Genomic DNA, 18,062 nt, shown 5'->3' with positions numbered 1-18,062 from the left:
ATGATACGCAGAAAGAAAGCGCCCATTCGACACGCGCTCCCATTTAGTATTCATTAACGCCCGCACCCTTTTCGATGCCCATAAATTTGATCATCCAACCGACGCCGGCAAAGTTTTGCGTCTTCTTGTACCATATCTGTACCGTACTGCCGCTGCTAATATAGTTTGCCGGCTTATCTCCGCCACAATGTTGTCGTACGATCTTTGCCTTGTCTACAGTTACGTTCTCTACATTCGTCGATTCGTCATTACGATCGAGAATCTGCAGATAATCGGTCGCACAGGATGATTTGCTTCCGAGATCGAACACATCGAAACGGAGCGCTACCACGAGATTGTTCGGTACCGTTATCGTCCACAGACACTCCATCCGTGTTCGATTGTTGGCCGGATAGAGTGGGCTACTAAACACACCACCGTAGTTGTAGAGTTCCCCACCACAACCCTGACCCTGGTCGGTGGCAACGTACGTAGCGTCTAGCTGTAGCGATACTAAGTCTCGATCCGTTGCCGGCAGTACGATACGCAGGTAGTTGCCAGTCGTAAAGATCGGATTCGGTGTTGCGAAATGGCAATACTCTCCCAGCAGTTGATCAGCTCTTTCCTCGGGACCACCGTAAAATTTGAGCGCATGCACTGCACAGTCAACGTTGTACAGGTAGAACGTGTTGAAGTAGAGTGCGATCGTGTAGTTCTGTGGTACCTGCACCGTGATTGTACAGCGCTGATCTTTGAGCATTTCCGTCTGTACGATGCGCCCCTGGAGAGCGGTGTAGTTTTTGGCGCACAGGTTACTTTCGTGAACACGCAACGAAACGCCCTTGGCTTCAATTGATGCGTCGCTTTCGAAGCTAATGTAGACCCGGTTGACGATTGATATGTAGGTGCTGGGCAGATAGTTGTTGCCGCAGTAGACGTGGTAAGCGTTCGCGTACCGGGTGCCCTGTGGGAGAAGAATGGGAGATAACGATCAGTTTAAAGGTGTTGAAGTCTTCTTGGAGTTAAGATGAGAAAGAATGCGTCCTTTTTTTTCGTATTTGATTTATATTGGGCCGCGATAATCCCATCAGGACATACGAGCAGAGATAGTAAGCCTAGAATTTTTAGACCAAGATCTATTGTGTTACATCCCGGATCTGATCTTCAGTTCCGAAAACAAGAACACTATTACCAAATATTTAGTTCTGGATGAACTAAATCGAGTGTTGAAGTTAACACGAAGGAATCTCTTGGCGTATTGGCAAATAAATAATATTTTTATTTATTTATTTGTAATTAATTATGACGGTCCAGTGCCGTATTGTTGCAAATAAATAATATCCCGGAGCCACAATCGCCTCGATCACCGGACCTGCCCACCAATAAGTTCTAAAGCTAATAGTTCTCCCAATATTTCACTTACATGATAGAAACTGGCCTTACTAGCTCCTCTGCCGTTAAAGATAAGGGAATTGCCAAGTCCTTCATAGATGACCGATTTGAGCTAAAGGATTTTATCAAAGCGGAAGATAGAACAGATTTATATTAGTAAGAAAGTATAAAAAGCTTAACAAAATTTCTACCTACCGAAGCATCCCGGATGCCAATATAGTCCTTACACTCCCAGCTGTTCTCATCGAACTGTTGCAGGTCCAAATTTAAGAACTGTATCTCGACCTGCTTCCCGGCCGAAGCCTCCAACAACCACAAACATTTCGTGTTCGGTGGATACTTGTTGTTTCCTCCAAAGTTCGGTGTGTTTAGCGTAATTATCGCACCACCCGTGAGATTGTGATGCATCGGTCCACACAGGGAAGGAACCATACGGACGGTTGCATCAAAGAGTGTACCTCGCAGTGCGGAATCCGTCGCATACCGTAAGTGCAACGTTGACCCAAAGCTAGTCTGAGGACTGACAGCATTATTACCACAGAAGCGTCCAATAAGGGCCGAAAATATGCTTCCACCGTCCCGCAACTCTACAAAGTCATCCGTACAGTTTGCCAAAGATGCATTGCGCGAAGATCCCACGTGGAATTGATCAAACACTACCTGCAACGTGTAGCCGTTCGGTGCCTGGAAGACGTACTGACAGTCTTGGACGTGGTTGTTTCCACTGCCAATCACGTTCAGCCGGTAGCTGGGTGAACGATCGTCAAGGGTGATCTGTTTGTCACAGTCCGGCGTGTACAGTACCAGGGCGGACATTTTCCCCAGGGTCGTTGAGAATGATTCCGTCTTGAACGATATCATACCGTACCGGCTGCCACTGATTGCGATGGCTGGGGCGTGCCCGGTCAGATTACCGCAAAGCAATGCCAACCGATGGTCATGGTTTGCTTCCAGTCCACGGAACACCTCGATCGTATCGAAGTAGCACGATTCCGTGTGTTCGATTTCGAGCGTTTCGAATCGTACCGTCACTTTCTGTCCCGGTGGAATGTCAATGTACCAGCGGCAGGATAGCGCCGGCCGGTACGTACCATCAGGCGGTAGCTGTTCGGGACTCTGGATGCGCATCGAGCTAGTAATGTTGGTTCCACACGTGTCCAGCCTATACTCAAAGCGGAAGCCACGAGCCTGTATGAAACGATCGGTTTGGAAGACGATTGCGGCACGATCCTTCACGCGGAACCGTGCTGGAGGTGTTTTGCGACAGTAAGTGCCAACCTTTTCCCAGGTCACGGGTTCGGCAAATTCGAGCTTCCGGTAAATGGTCAGGTTGTCGTACGTACACAGTGATGTTAGGAGTGAATCCTCGAGATCGAAGTCTAGGAAGTTAAACACGATACCACCGTCAGAACTGTTCGCCAGGATAGTGTAGTTGCACTTCTGCATGTTGTTGTACTTGGCCGGATAGTTCGGGCTGACGATGACATTCGTTTCCTGTTCCGCGTAGAATATTCCTAGAGAGAGAATCCATTGAACATTCGCAAGAAATTAAAAGAGTCTGAAAGTGTTGACAGAGAAACAGCAATACTTACCACCACAGTTAGAATCCCATCTAATGGTAAACCCATCCGCTTCACCGGTGTCATCCGTCCGGAACACAACCTTCATCATGGTTCCGGATGAGTTAAAGGGCGGCGGCACATCCTTACCACAGACGCGTCCCAAACTTACCCACTCCTGGTTCCGCTGCTGATCGAACAGCTCCACGTAGTCCTTCGTGCAGTTAGGACTCTTCTCCAGATTGAAGCGATTAATGAATCGAACTCCAATGTGCTGGCCAGCATTCGCCTTCAGCAACCACACACACTCCTGCATCGGAGAATACTTCCCATCCTTGAGCGGTGACCCGAAGGTGGACGTAATCGGATGCAGTGTACCACCGCAGCCAAAATTCTTGCTACTCAAGCGCAGCTCAAAGTCACCAACCTTGTCCGATGCATTAGCTCGTGCGCTATGGTATTCGACGAACAGTAGATGCTTCTGGGTGGCGATAGATTCGGCCGGTGGTGGTGAGTCCTTGCAGAACCGCCCCAGCAAAGGACTCATTGGACCGGGACCATTGTACACGAGCAAATACTCTTGTTCGCAGGGCAGCTGCATTTGGAATCGGTCGAACGCGATGCTGATCAGTGTCTGGTCCGGGTAGGCCACATACCACGCACAATGTATGCCATCAACATCGACCAGATCTAGACCTAATGGGCGGGTTATGTTGCTAATGTCCCCATACACACCTCCACACTGGTGCACTCGGTAATCCATCTTGAATCCAATCATTCCAGTGTACGGCAATGATTGCAATACATTGATCATGGTGTTGTGGAATGGCGATAGCACCATCTCATTCGTCGCATTTAGGCACAATTTCTTCAACATATTCGAACCACCCATTACGCCTGCTCCACGCAAAACATCCACACAATTGCGTTCAAAGGAACCGGCATACAGCTCGCGGAAATTCATCGCAAGCGTGCCAACGTTCGGCTGTGTGCTTGGATGCTGGGACAGGGTGTGCTGGGTGCGCTTGTACGTGCACACGATCGTGGTGACGTTGACCGGTGTCATAATGCTACCCTGCCATCCATCTAGATTACCGTCACAAACCGATGGTTCGTCACTGGAATAGCGTAGGCGGAATCCACGCTTACCGGTTTGCATTCGCGACAGGTACTGTATTAGCATACGGTTATCGCTAGCATAGATCGGGACGGATTTGTCATCCGATGTGATCAGCTTGATGCGTGCCTGATAGCTTCCACCGTCGAACAATGACAGACGTTGCAACCAGAGGTACGGTGCGCCATTCTCCTGTATGTCCAAATCTAGGAACTCTACCTTGACTCGTCGCCCGGCCGGTACGGTGATGCGCCACTCGCAGAACGAGAACGTTTGCAATTCCTCCCCGTAGCCAGGGCTGCTAATTTCTCCCGAATCCGACACCAGCGAATGGCTGCAGCGGCTGTAGTTGAGCGCGTAGTTAAGCTTAAATCCACGATAGATCGTGTTCATGGTGGTGGCAGTAAAGACGATCTTCACGTGCGGTACCACACTTACGATCGGTTGCGTCGGTACCTGGGTGCCACAGAACTTGCCCAGCTCGATCTCCGTCTTGTTGATCCCGGGCAGTATCGAAAAGATGCGCACATGATCTTCACTGCTGCAATTCGCTTTGGTCGGAAGATGTAAATCCTCAAACGAAAGGTTCAGCGTACCGTACATACCCTCCTGGATGTAGTACTCACAGACAGCCGGTGCCGGATAGCCTCCAATTTGGGGATAATTTTTGGACGTTATGGAACCTCGTGGACCTCGCACGGTTTGACCACACTTAGCTAACGTAACGCGCAGCTTAATACCTCCGTTCGGATCGGTACGATCATTAAAGTACTTTACCGAGAGTGCATTCGTGCCGGTCATAATGCGCTTGGACAGATCGCCAAAGCAGGAGTGTAGCAGCTCCGGTGCATTGGACGTGAGACCCTCACGCAGCTGGACGTACTCCATTTTGCACTGTGGCATACGGGGTAGCAAGGATGATCCGATCAGTTGTACCCGCAGTAGCTCACCGGCCGGTGCCAACACCTGCCATATACATTCGGTGTGGGCTGGCGGTACTTCCGGATAGTTCGGGGTCATGATATCGGTGGAGTTGAGCTGTGCATTCAGCACCACATTACCGCCACATTCAATGCCTACCTCACGGTACACCAACCGGAACTGGTTCGGTCCACTGATGCTTGGCCGATACTGTACGAATGCACGGTTGCTGCTGGTTTTAATCGTGCTCGGAATGTCCGTTCCACTGTACCGTCCGAGCAGTGGCGAAAGCTCGTCGATTCCATTCATGATAGCGACATAACCGTTACGTACCAGTGGGCTTGCTGGCTGGACGGAAATGTTAAGCTTTTCGAAGGTAAATTCAATTGTTCGCCCGGCCCGTACACTAATGTTCCAATTGCACGACTCGAACGACTCGAGCCGATTAATCGGCATGCCAGGCTGAACCGTCGGCATTGCGTCAGGCTGCGTGATCACTCCATTCGGATCGGTCAGCAGACCACCGCACCGTAGAAATACCGTTCCGGTAAATCCGGTCCGGTTCTGGTAGTAATCCGTTCGGAATTCCAGCTTCAGATGGGGTGTCCCGTGGAATTTGTACGTTCCATGGATCGCGAAACTGCAGACACGTCCGAACGACTTCCACGTGGCTAGATCGGATGAGCTAAACACCTCCACGTAATCAGCCAGACAGTCACTCGATTCTTCCAGATCTATGTATCCGAAGCTTAAAAATGGATGGTAGGCGGGCAATGCGGACTGGAAGATCCAGCTACAGTTGAGACCGTTCTGGTACCCGGTCGGATAGCCCGGAGAGCTGAGATTGAATGTGGTGTCGGTACTGTTCAGCACGATCGTTGCATGCCCGTTGCAGTAGTTTTCATTGTCCACCGGGTAAATTGGCGCATTGCTGACGAATTTTTGCTGCCAGTTTAGCGCAAACAGGGACGATTCCATGATGTCGGAATGATCGAGCTCGATGTACACGACGTTCGAGGTCGATGTTAGTGGATCGGGCTTAAGATATCCGCAACCTCTTAGCAAAGGAGCGGCCGTTTCGTCGTAACCATCAAATATCTGGTCGCGAAGCGAAAGTAAAGTGGTTTTAAAAATGGCAAGGGTGTGCTAAATGTATTTCCTTACTCACCACCAGCGTACCATCGCACATGTCCGGATTGTCCGTGTGACGATCAATGGCAAAACGGTTGAAGTTGATCGCAATCACCGATCCTATGTCGACGGTAATGCGCCACCCTATATTATCTGCCCTGGCGTAACTTCTTGGATACATTGGCGATGTTATCGTACCGCTCGTTCCGGTGACCTCGCTCAGCGTGTCTACACCACAGACTCAGAATAAAGATTACGGGTCTAAAGCAAAAAGATAGTTGTAGCTTACCGTAAGAGTACTCCGCCAAGAATCCTTTCCCTACACCGACTTCATTCGAACGGAACTTTATCCAGAAGCTGCTTGCTTCGGTAAGATTCGAAGGAATTTGATTACCGCAAAAATCACCCAACAACGGACCATTTTCATCTTGCTCTCGAACCTCCAGATAGTCACCGTTGCAATCTTCCGTCGAATCAATGTCCAGCTCCTTGAAGAATAGTGTCATCTTGTTGCCTGGTGAAGCGGACAGCTTCCACACGCACTCCACGTTTAGCGGGTACGAGTCGGGATAGTTCGGTGAGCTAAACTCACCCATCAAAGCAGTTAAGCTTCCTCCGCACGCTAGTTGTCCACAGGAAAAGATGAGTGGATGTACTATCTAACGGCTACCTCATGCATCTGTACTTACCATTATCGAGAGTGGTGTACGTGATCTCCACGTACAGATTATCGATCTTGCTCAGCAGCACATCTTCCGAGCTGATCAGTACCGTCAGCGCATTGCCACGGCTTACGATCGCCGGCGGGATCTTATGTCCGCAGCCTTCGAATCGTGTCGGTCCATCCGTTCCGTCCCCATCGTACACTGTCAAACTGGCAAAGCAATCACCCTCAACATCCACTACGCTCATATGGGCGATCGTAATCGTGATGCGCTGTGTTGGTTCCGGTGCTATCAATATCCAGGTACAGTTTTCGGAGGACATCTTGTGTGCTTTGTTTAGTAGAATGTTACCAGGCCGCTTAACTTCGATCCGAGAGCCACAAGACTTAAAAATACAGAATTTTAAAAATTAAACCTAAATTCTTCAACCCAGCACACCACAAGTGTACCGTCTTAAACTCTGCCTGGAATCCTTTCGCCTCGATAATGATGTTGGATTGGAATGTGACCAGCATCTCATGGCCAGTGGATGATACAGAGCTTACATTGGACTCGCTGCCACATGCCGTCAACAGCAAGCGATCCACATCGGCTGCAGAGCCATCATAGACCTGCAGCGAATCATTCGTACAGTTGTCCGAGCGTTCGATCGCTAGCGACTTTAAGTTGAGCTGCAGTGTGTGTGTAGCGTCCGTTTTGATCAACCAGGAGCAGGACGCGTTTGCTGGATAGTTCAACGGATAGTTGGGCGAACTGATAAAACCTTGATGTAGCGTTATCTTGCCACCACATTCTGTAACGTAAGAAAATCTTCGTGAGTAAACTCTTGCAAACTGCAACTCCCCTAACCGAAACTTACGTGATTCGACCGTCTTGTACACTGCCTGGAAACCCTTGTACGTGAAGGTGGAATCACTGTAGAACTTAACATACAGATCAGTACCGCTACTGAGTAAATGTACCGGTTCCTGCTGCTCGTGACAAATCTTCGCCACCTGGTGCGTAAAGTTGGCATCATTCGCAATGTGCAAACCATCAAACCGACACTGATCGTTCGTTTCCATGTGAAAGTCCTCCACCGCCAGATCGATCCGCTTGCCCGGCTCGGCCCGGATCGTCCAGTGACACTCCGTCTCCTTCGGGTACTGGTTCGGGTAGTTCGGTGAGCTGAACCTTCCGTACGGTTTCGTCAACAGTCCACCACACCCATTGATAGACCACTCGGCCCGGAAGCCCATCTGTTCGCCGCTAGCATCCGTGTGGAAAACTAAATCAACCGACCGACCCATACTGACGAATGGGGCCGGTTTGTTGGCACAGTACCGACGTACCACGGGCAAATCTCCCGAACCCATTTCCTGCACCTCGACGAAATCGAACGGACAGCGCTGATGGGTGGCATTGTCCAGTCCCTGCTGGTTGATCGTCTCGAAGTCAAAGTGAGAGAACTCCAGATTGATCTTGTTGCCCGGTGGCACCTTGATCGTCCACCGACAGTCCATCGATGCGGCGTACTCGTTCGGGAAGTTCGGTGATTCGATAATCCCACCAAACCCGGTAATGTTCCGCCGGCAGATAATGTTGTACTTGAGCTGGAATCCACGGCCCTGATTTGTTTCATCCGTACGCATGCGTATGAGCGCGTGGTTCGACTCGGTGTCCAATACGATAAGATCCGTCTCAGTGCTACAGAAGCGACCCATCTTTCTGCCGCCCATATCAGCACCATCGTAAATGTCTAGATAGTCGTACTGACACTCCTTGTGATTCTCCATATCTATATCGGTCAACACGATGTGTATGGCGGATCCTTCGCTCATCGAGATGCGCCATATACAGAGTGCATTCCGTCCATAGTCAAGCGGATAGTTGGGCGAAATGATGGAACCACGCGGCGAGGTAAGTACACCTCCGCATCCCGTCGTGGCTGAATCCCATTCGATCATGAAGCCTGCATAGTTGCGTGAACTGTCCGAGTAGAAGCGAAGATACAGCTGGTGGCTAAATGAGATTGTGCCATTAAAATCGTCCTCTCCGCAAAAGACTCCGATGAGGGGTGAGTGTTGCGTACCACCGTTTCGTATGGTGAGTCCATCGAAGCGACAGGTCTTGTGTTTTTCCATACGGAACGTGTGTACGAGGAGCTTAATTTGCTGTCCCATCGGTACCGTGATGACCCACTCGCAGTCGTGGTTGGAGGGATAATTCTTGGGCCATCCGGGTGATCGAATAATGCCGCTCGTTGCAAAGTATTTTCCACCGCAAGCTGCAATGAGAACATAGAAAACAGACCATTGGAGACAACAATATTCCCCCACATAATTCCATCGATCACGATCTCTTTACTTACATTTCTCCACATCGATAAAGTTAAACACCAAACTGAATCCATCCCTAGAGGAGGACGAATCCGTTACAAATCGTATCGTAACCATGTTACCCGTGCTGGTGATCGCTGGTGGTTTTTCCGACCCACAGTAACGCCCTACCAGGCTGTTCGCGAGCGACGAATTGTCAAACACCTGCACGTAATCGTATGCGCACCGTCCGCTCAGCTCCAGCTCGAAGCTATTCCACGTCAGCTGTATGGCGTGACCTTCCGGCGCAACGATGATCCATTCGCACTGTGCATCGTGCTGATATTTTCCAGTTTCCGCAATCGTTGGCGATCGTATAATGGTGTCCTCGCGCATCAACACACCACCACAGCTAACGTCGAAGAATGAGAAATTACCCTTAAAACCACGCCCGGCCACCGAACCATCGGACACGAAACGTAAAAGAAGCACGTTTTTCGTCGATAAAGTCGTCGGTGGTGGCTTCGTGCTGCAGTACCGTCCGAGCAGTGTTTCGTTCGTTGGCAACAGCCCATCGTACAGCTCAACGTAATCAAGCTCACACTTCGGGAAGCTGTTCTTCTCAATATCAAAGTCCTGGAAATCGAACGAGATCGCCTTGCCAAGCGGTGCGTGGATGATGTAATCGCATAGCTGATCCGCTAAATACATCTGAGGGTACGAGGGCGACACAATTTCTACACTCGGATCGGTAAACGTACCGCCACACTTGATCTTGTACACAAGGCTAAATCCAGGATTCGGTGCCGACCAATCGGTGTGGAACTTAAGCAGCAGCGAGTTCCCGGTCGAGGTGAATGACGGTGGCATCCGATCGCCACAAAATTTGCCAAGGGAGGCATCCTCCGTACTGCTACCGTCGAAAATTTCCAAATAGTCAAATTTACAGGCTTCACTTTGCTCCAGATGAAATTTGCTAAACTTGATCTCGACCCGGCTGCCGATCGGAAGCTTGATCAGGTACTCACAGTTAAGATTGTTCGGATAAACGTTATCGGTTTGTGATAGGGGCGAGCTAATTACACCCTCGCGCTGTGTGTATGTTCCACCACAGCCTGGGACACCTTCCACGACGGCATAGCTGATCTGGAACCCGGCATCGTTACCACTCTCGTCACTGTGGAAGTAAACGGTCGCTTCATGGCTGGGCGTAATCAATGGTGGTGGATGGGTCGTGTTGCAGTACTTGGCCAGTACCGTACCCTCGTCCGACACACCGTCAGAGATCTGCACAAAGTCGTAGTTACAGTTTTCGTGCACCTCGATCATCATCGTGAAGAAGGTGAACTGGATTCGGCGACCTTGTGGTGCTTGCAGGAACCATTTACAGTCTCTGTTCGGTGGATAGTTACCGGGTGTACCTGGGGACGTTATGATACCATGGCTGGTAACCGGTATCGTACCACCACACACGGGAGCAACACTCTTCCACTGCAACTCGAAACCATCGTGTGCGGTGGAGTTGTCCGATCGGAACCAGAGGTAGAGCATGTTGTGTGTGGATTGGAAATTACCACCACGAGGGAGTTCGTTTCCGCAGAAGCGTCCAATAATCTGGGCCGCCGATGTACGACCGTCATGTATCTGCAAGAGTTTCGCACCACAAGGAATTAGACATTCAATGAAATACAACCCAGCAGCTTACCTGTAACCAGTCGTACTTGCATTCGCCCGAGCTGACCGGAGTCTCTAAATCGAACTTTGTAAACGTTATGTCCAGCACCTGCGTGTCGTTCGTTTTGATCAACCAAGCACAGCGTGCATTGTGGTTGTAAGTACCGTTAAACTCCGGATATCGTAGCGTACCATTAATTTGGAACCGAATTCCACCACAAGTGCGTGTTGACGTTTGGCAGCGCAGTCCGGTATAGCCTGGCGGGCAACGGCAGCCAAACCTTCCAGAACCACCCCAGGCAGCAACGCACGTTGCACCATTCTGGCAGGGATTTGAATCACAGGGTGAAGTTGTTCGGATGCAGTTGGGTGGATTCGTATCCGGTGGGCAGGTGCAACTGTAGTTTTGTGCATCGATCTTCACACAGGTGCCGCCATTCTAAATGGGATGAATGCGAACATTCAGGACCAGGAATCTAGGTGTTTTATACTATACTAAAACAATACTTTACCCTACAAGGCGCACTGGCGCATGGGTTCATCGATGAACGGTAGCACCCGTTCGGTCCAAATCCAGATCCTGTATATCCCGGAAGACAAATGCAGTTTGGAACGGCACTTCCATAATCAACGCATCTTGCCATCGGATGGCAAAGTCCTGGTACACATCGGTTGCCTTGCGCCAAACAAGTTCGACCATCTCCAGTATATCCAGCTGGGCAGCTTCCACAGCGATAAGATCCCTGTAAAACGAGTTGCAGAAGTGAGAAAACACACCTCTTTTCCTCTCTCTTATCGTTTTTAGTCATTTACTCTAGTATTAATGCAGGGCACTGATGGAGATGTACTGCAGCCCCCATTATTCGTCTCACACTCATCAATGTCGACGCAGTAGAATCCATTCCCGGTGTAACCGGCTGGGCAAGGGCCACACACAAACGATCCCGGCAGATTGATACAGCTCACTTCCGGATCCTTCGAACAGTGTGGTTTCGATTCACTGCACTCATCCACATCCTGCGAACAAGCCAGTGTCAACCCGTTGGTCTTCCAGCCCTGATCGCAGATACATCGATACCCATCCTTTGCCTGCACGCATGTTCCGTGTCCGCACAGATCCGCGCCAGCCGTGGCACAGTCTTGCGAGCGTGTATTACAGTGTATTCCACGCCATCCATCGGTACACATGCAGTTGTACCCACCGTGTACGTTTTTGCAGGTGGCTCCATTCTGACAGCCAAGATCGGTACCAGCAAACAGTGCACATTCATTTACATCCGTAGTGCAGGTTTGTCCCTCCCAGTTGCTCGGACAGAGACACATAAACGAATCGTACTGAGCGATACACGTACCACCGTTCTGGCACGGTCCACTGGCGCACCGATTAGTTTGTAGCGTTGTCATCAGGAGAGCGAGCTTGGTTTCGACGCTTCTTACGCGGCGTGCCAGGACCGAGATGCGTGGATTCATCTGTGTGGTGTTGCGTGTTGAGGATCTACCAAAGTGAGAATTTGTAGTGAGGATTAAAGAATTTATATTCAATCAATGATCGTTCCACACTTACTCCTGCTCGAGTGTTTCAACCCGTTTAATCAACCCAAACGGACCGCTGACATATGTGACCAGCAGTTGAACCTGATCGGCTACACTGCCTCCGGGCAGAAAAGCTTGACCGTCGGTGGACGTTCGACCGTCGATCATCATTTTCGATAGTGTCCGCAGCACCTGCTCCACGCTAAGACCGCCGATGTTTAAATGGCCACTGCCCTTCATGTAAAAGGTAATGTTACGGTCTTGTGCCGATTCAATGATAATGTGCCCATTGGTCGCGAGTATTTTAGCCCTACAGAAAAATGTTGGAATGCGGTTGAGAATCAGAAAGATTATTCTTCACTGGCTCCTGTCTTTCAGAGCTGTTCAACTATATTTCTATCTTGTATAAGTAATCTAAGTTATGAAGAAATATTCTACAATAAATATATTTTGAAGGGTCATACGATGCAACATCTGGGAGTTTCCAAGACCGCCAATTTTGATATCGTCTTTTCGTTTCTGAAGTAAACAGAGATAACGATGTACGCCCCCATATTGAATGTTGTTCGATGTAGTAAAATTGTTGAAGCAATGATATTTAAAATTTTCTTATTTCTGTTAATTATTGTTCCTGTTAATCAAGTTAATCATTCATCTCTCAATTGTAATATTCGTTAAGTCCCATATTCCACATCAAAACGAAATCACTGTATCTTGTTTGTCACTGTGTCACTACTATCTGGGAGGCGTATTTCAATTCTTTCTTTCAATACAACACACAGTATACGCCCAGTTCTCGTTTTATTGTGAAGAATTTCACACCAAAATCACATTTAAAGACCATAATAATAATAGTTCGAAATTTGGTTTCTAGTTTTGCTGTGCATTCACACTTACTGATTCTCAAATCCACCATCCACAGAACACAACACCCGGAACAGCACATAAAGTGCCAGGGCGCACGATTTAAACCACATTTCACTGGCTCTTAACTCAACACTTTCAGCAACTGTGAACCATTTTCACTTCATTAGAACACTTCACTAGAAAACTTTAATTCACTGCACTGCTGGAGGGTTTTTTTTTGGTTCCGGGCACTTCCTAACGTATCGCACTAACTGAGCCGTACAGCTAGAAAGGCACGCCTTTTATAGGGGACGGTCCGGACGAGCTGGCCATGCTCTTACAGAGATAAATTCGAACATCTCTTCATTGAACAAATGATTTGCGTGCGATACAGTAAAACACCCCCTGAAACCAATACCGAAAATGATAAGACCTAGGCGAGCCGGTCGTTTATGAATGAAAGGCCAAGCAAGATCATTGAGTAGACATGTAATTGACACTGCTACTTTATGGATAAGCGTTCGTATTACAATACCGATAACAGCGTTTAACTTACATTTTTTTCCATTATTCCATTCAATAAATGAAGTTTTTTATCACTTGGTTTTATTACATCTTTTCATGATTGGAGAAAGATGAAGATGTCTTATAAAAAGGACAGATTCCGATCAGGCAAAGTGTTGTGTGATCGTAAAATGCAGGAGACATTGACGATTAAAACCAAATCCTTATCGCCTGATAACATTATTGTTGTGAAACTTTGATGCTGAGGTTAGGTCAGAGGTCAGAGGTTTTGTTCATATTTGTCAGTTTCATTTTTAATTATCAATCAGGCAGAGCAGGCTGCACGGATTATATTTGCTCACTTATTCAGGTACTGGGCGCCTCCATCAATAATTTTTATCGTTGATTACTTCCATTACAATTGAAATTAGGTGTATCTCTCTGGATCTCTCTTTTATCAGCTGATAGAAAACGATAAAAATAAGTATTCTCATCGTTTATGCTAGTTAGTTTCGTTCTTTTTATTACTTAAAGCAATCTAAACGTGTTATATTTGCTTGAGTCATCCAAGTACAGGGCGCCTCCATCCGTTATATTTTATGATCATGAGAAAACATTTTCTCTTAACCTTTGTTGATACTTACTTACATACTCACCTGCTTCTATAACACTTATATAAGACATAAAAAGTTTTTTAAAAAAGAACACTCTCCAATGCAGTTCAATGGACGTTTCCGATTTTATTTGGTAAGATAACAGTTTCTTATCTACAAATATATATAGTTTTGTTTTGGCTTTACTATAGAGCTTCTGTAGTGTTCTATCTCTGTGAATGAGTGTTCGGTGTTCTCTCTGTGGTTGTGTATGTGTGTGTGTGAATGTGAAAGTGCTTAAGTGTTTCATCACACACACACACTATATTCTATCCGTTTCGCAATCGAATTGAAAAAAACTGGTTTTCATAGTAAATAGAAACACTATCGCCTTTCCTACTCTAATAGGGTAGATCGCTGACGTCTCTGACGTTTGTTTGTTTATATTTTCTTTCTTCTTTTAAATGTTACTATAATATTTCTCGTGTGCGTGTTTTCCTCTAAGGAACAGTGTAAGAGAAGAACAATTGTGCTAAAACGTAAACACAACGAGCCTCCAGTTCCGTCGAGTGGGACATTTGAACGCATGTGTCGTCCTTTCTAAACACTACTCCTCCTTTGTCAAACCTTTGCCTTGGAAGTGCTCTTTTTCTTTCACTTCAAACTATCCGCACCACATCCGTAACACACCCATGCTCTGGGAAACGAGGGGCAAAACGATTTGGCCTAGATAAGTAAGATGATCACTACGAATTGTGTGCGAAAGAGTTTTTGGCGGTAAATATCGTTTCGGCTGTGCTAAACCGACGGTACACTTTTAACACTTTTCTCGATTAAAATGGAAATCAGACAGATTTCCTGGTAGGCTGCCACTACTAACTACTGCTGCTGGCGCAGCTGCTGGAAGGATTACTATCAGGCGTACAGGTTTACGATTGTACTTAAGAAATCCGGAATAAGGGGCGTTCCTTGATGAAAGATGATCACGTACAAAACTTTGTAGACGCTTTTGGCACTTATAGTGGTGTGTTTGAGTGTGAGTCAAAACTAGCATGTACACTAACTAACAGGGTGGGAACATAGGTGTACTAATCTATCATTCTGTCTAAGGAACCTTGTGTACAACACGACACGACGCCTCCGTTCTCGAACCTCTGCGCACGCTTTCTCTTTAAATTTTAAATACTCATTTAACAATACAAGTTTCAACACTACTAAAATACATGTTTTGCCCCACACTGCGTAGTATTCCTTCCAGCAGCAGCAGGGCCAGCGGCGAATCGCTTCGGCACCCGAGGGATAAAATGATAGGCAATTCTTGGAGGTAAAAGTGTGCCACACGAAATAAGATTGTTTGTGTATCATAAGATTTCCATCACCAGTGCACATAACTCTTTGTGTACGTGCGTGTGGGGTTAAATGTATGTGTGTGTGTGTGTGTTTGTGTGAGAGAATTGTTGTTTGTTTTGTTTAAAAGAGTTTCTTGTACGTATTTAAAGTGTTTGTGTATTGGGTTGTTTGTCTGTTCATTCCAATGTATATTAGTATATACCTATAACGCTATATATCCTTGCTTGCTGCTAGAGTCTTTTAATCCCAAATTCTACGAATCTATTGGTAGTGCTGGAGTTGTTAGTTTTCTTAACATCTGCTTAACATCAGTTTCTTTTTTTTTTCGTTCGTTCCTTACATTTTCTAAGACAATCGAAAATAGCGCGCGAAAAACAAAACCAAACACACAACACTACTCATTCCCTTGCATCCTACACTAGACTTGTGTAGTGGTTTTGTTCGCTTATTTATCAAATTACGACAACTCTTAAATAGACGATATAATATTTTGTTCTTCTTCGTTACATTCTACTAATTAATATATTTTTGGCGTTTGTTTTAGAGATGTTTCCTTCTTTCCTTCGCTTTCTTTCTTCCTTTTTTTGTTGTTGTCTGTTTCGTATTGCAAAGACTTTCGCACTAGAGTTAGATGGTTTGTGTTTGAAATTCGTTTAAAAAAACAGTAAGATTCCGCTCTTTTTGCCGTTGCTCTTGCTGTTCATTGTTTTTGTTGCTAAATTTTCGTATAGAGAGAACGACATCTTCATGTAACATTGCAGTTGTACTAACGCTTGAGAAGAAACTCAATGCCTAAAATAGATCCTGTGGCTCCTCCTGGGGAGCCGTACTTTGCGCGCTTCTTTTGTAGAATGTTACGTCAATTTACTATCCTTCTTCTACTACCTTTCCTTCACCAATCGATCAATAGGAACGGCCAACACGTTTGAACTCAACAAGTCTAAATGACACAGTGGACACGGCTTACCTTTGGTTTCCTCTCTAGTTTTGAATGTACATCACGATTCCGCAGAGTGTGGTTAGTTTGTTTTGCTCTTGCCCACTACTTCACTAATCTATTTGTTTAGGTTTTTGTTTAGGTCTATTTCGTACGTTGTCTTTTTCTCGCACTGTTTCTTTCATCTTAAAGCTAGCTTAACGTTTAAATATAGTATTGTTACTGGTTTGTTTGTTTTGTTTTGATTTGCCTAATTCGTACAACTTATAATTCAGACCATTTCTTGATGTTTAGTGTACTGTTGCTTCATTTTAAGTCTATTAACTTCCACCCGCTGGGATTACCCTTACCACCGCCAAGCATCGCGTCTCTGCATTTTTTTTAATAGTTATGTAGAAAGAATAGAATTGAGTGTGAAGTTAGCTTGCAAATATAAGTGATTTTATGCACAAAGGAAAGAGAAATAAAAACAGTATTGTATCAAAATAAATTCCACCTTACATACTTATAGCTGCAAGTATTCAATATTTAATACCCAAAAAATCTTAGCATTCATCATATGGTGCCTGTTAGTTGGCAGTTAACGCCGTATGCATCATAATAGAATGCATTACGATAAAGAACAACAGTAATTGCTTTTTTGAAATTGGACCACACATGTTCACATGTTCACCTTATAGCTTAAGCACCCCGTTTTCCAATACGTTACCCTTTACATACATAAATGAAGTGTGTGTCAAATAAAGAGTTTAACAACCGATCGTATGTGACGCCAGTTTCGGTAGCCGCTCGGTTCGTTTCGTATAAATCTTCTCATATAGTACAACACTCTCAAGCATCTACAGAAAACATCAATTTCTATATTAGGTCGACTAATCATTGTAGTTTACAACGAGCCACGAGTTTTTCTTGCTATCCTTGCCAACTTACCGTTAAGGGTTGTAGCTTTGGTGTGATGTCTGGGCACCTAAAAGTATGCAAACTATACTTTTCTATCGCTTCGTTAGCCCCATCAAAGAACCATCAATCAGCTAGCTTGCATACTTTTAGATGTCGCAAAACCCAGAAGTTTGGATGGCAGTCTGAGTTCATTTAACCCCATCAGCTCAGCTACTGCCGAACCGATTGGCGCCCAATCGCTTTCACATCGGTGGAAAAACCTAACTGTCCACTGAACACAGGAGAGAAGGCTAGCTAACAATATTTATATTTAAAGTAGGCACTCCTAGAGACACAGATAATGCTGTCATCGACAGATAGAAGAAGAAAGGTTCATAACTCCTGGCCGTCTTTCGTTTGTTTCGTTTGCTTCTCGTTACTTTGTTTGTCTTCCCATTCTCCAGAGAGGGAACGAGACCGTGTGGATGCCACGTGATAGGGCAAACGATTAACAAAAATAATTCTAAAATCCATCCATTTTTAGATAGTTGATCACTGAGAGGGATACGTACACAATTGAAACTGGCACGACAGCTGCGACAGTTTGCTCGTTCTTTGTATGCTTTCTTCTCCATTGCAAACTTCAGAAGATCTTTCTAATGGCTTGCCGGGCATTGCCGGGAGG

General features: G+C 46.4%; 2 protein-coding genes across 2 annotated transcripts in view; one reads left to right on the top strand and one right to left on the bottom strand.

The window, feature by feature from the left end:
• Nucleotides 1-18,062, top strand: part of LOC126562569 (protein lifeguard 1-like) — a 400,503-nt gene that overhangs the window by 366,368 nt on the left and 16,073 nt on the right. The gene's annotated exons all lie outside the window — the stretch shown is intronic.
• Nucleotides 38-13,245, bottom strand: LOC126561132 (cubilin homolog). The gene is made up of 15 exons (XM_050217077.1): nucleotides 13,166-13,245; nucleotides 12,300-12,578; nucleotides 11,549-12,230; nucleotides 11,248-11,478; nucleotides 10,767-11,174; nucleotides 9,115-10,705; nucleotides 7,624-9,030; nucleotides 7,214-7,557; nucleotides 6,789-7,149; nucleotides 6,389-6,721; nucleotides 6,137-6,327; nucleotides 2,964-6,066; nucleotides 1,567-2,885; nucleotides 1,403-1,483; nucleotides 38-943 (listed from the first exon to the last, which is right to left on the bottom strand). The coding sequence occupies exons 1-15, from the start codon at nucleotides 13,243-13,245 to the stop codon at nucleotides 44-46; spliced, it is 11,310 nt and encodes a 3,769-aa protein (XP_050073034.1). The 3' UTR covers nucleotides 38-43.

The sequence above is a fragment of the Anopheles maculipalpis genome, chromosome 3RL (assembly GCF_943734695.1).
Source record: "Anopheles maculipalpis chromosome 3RL, idAnoMacuDA_375_x, whole genome shotgun sequence".
Taxonomy (NCBI): domain Eukaryota; kingdom Metazoa; phylum Arthropoda; class Insecta; order Diptera; family Culicidae; genus Anopheles; species Anopheles maculipalpis.
Note: the sequence above shows the minus strand (reverse complement) of the source record. Positions and strands in the feature narration are given on the sequence as shown.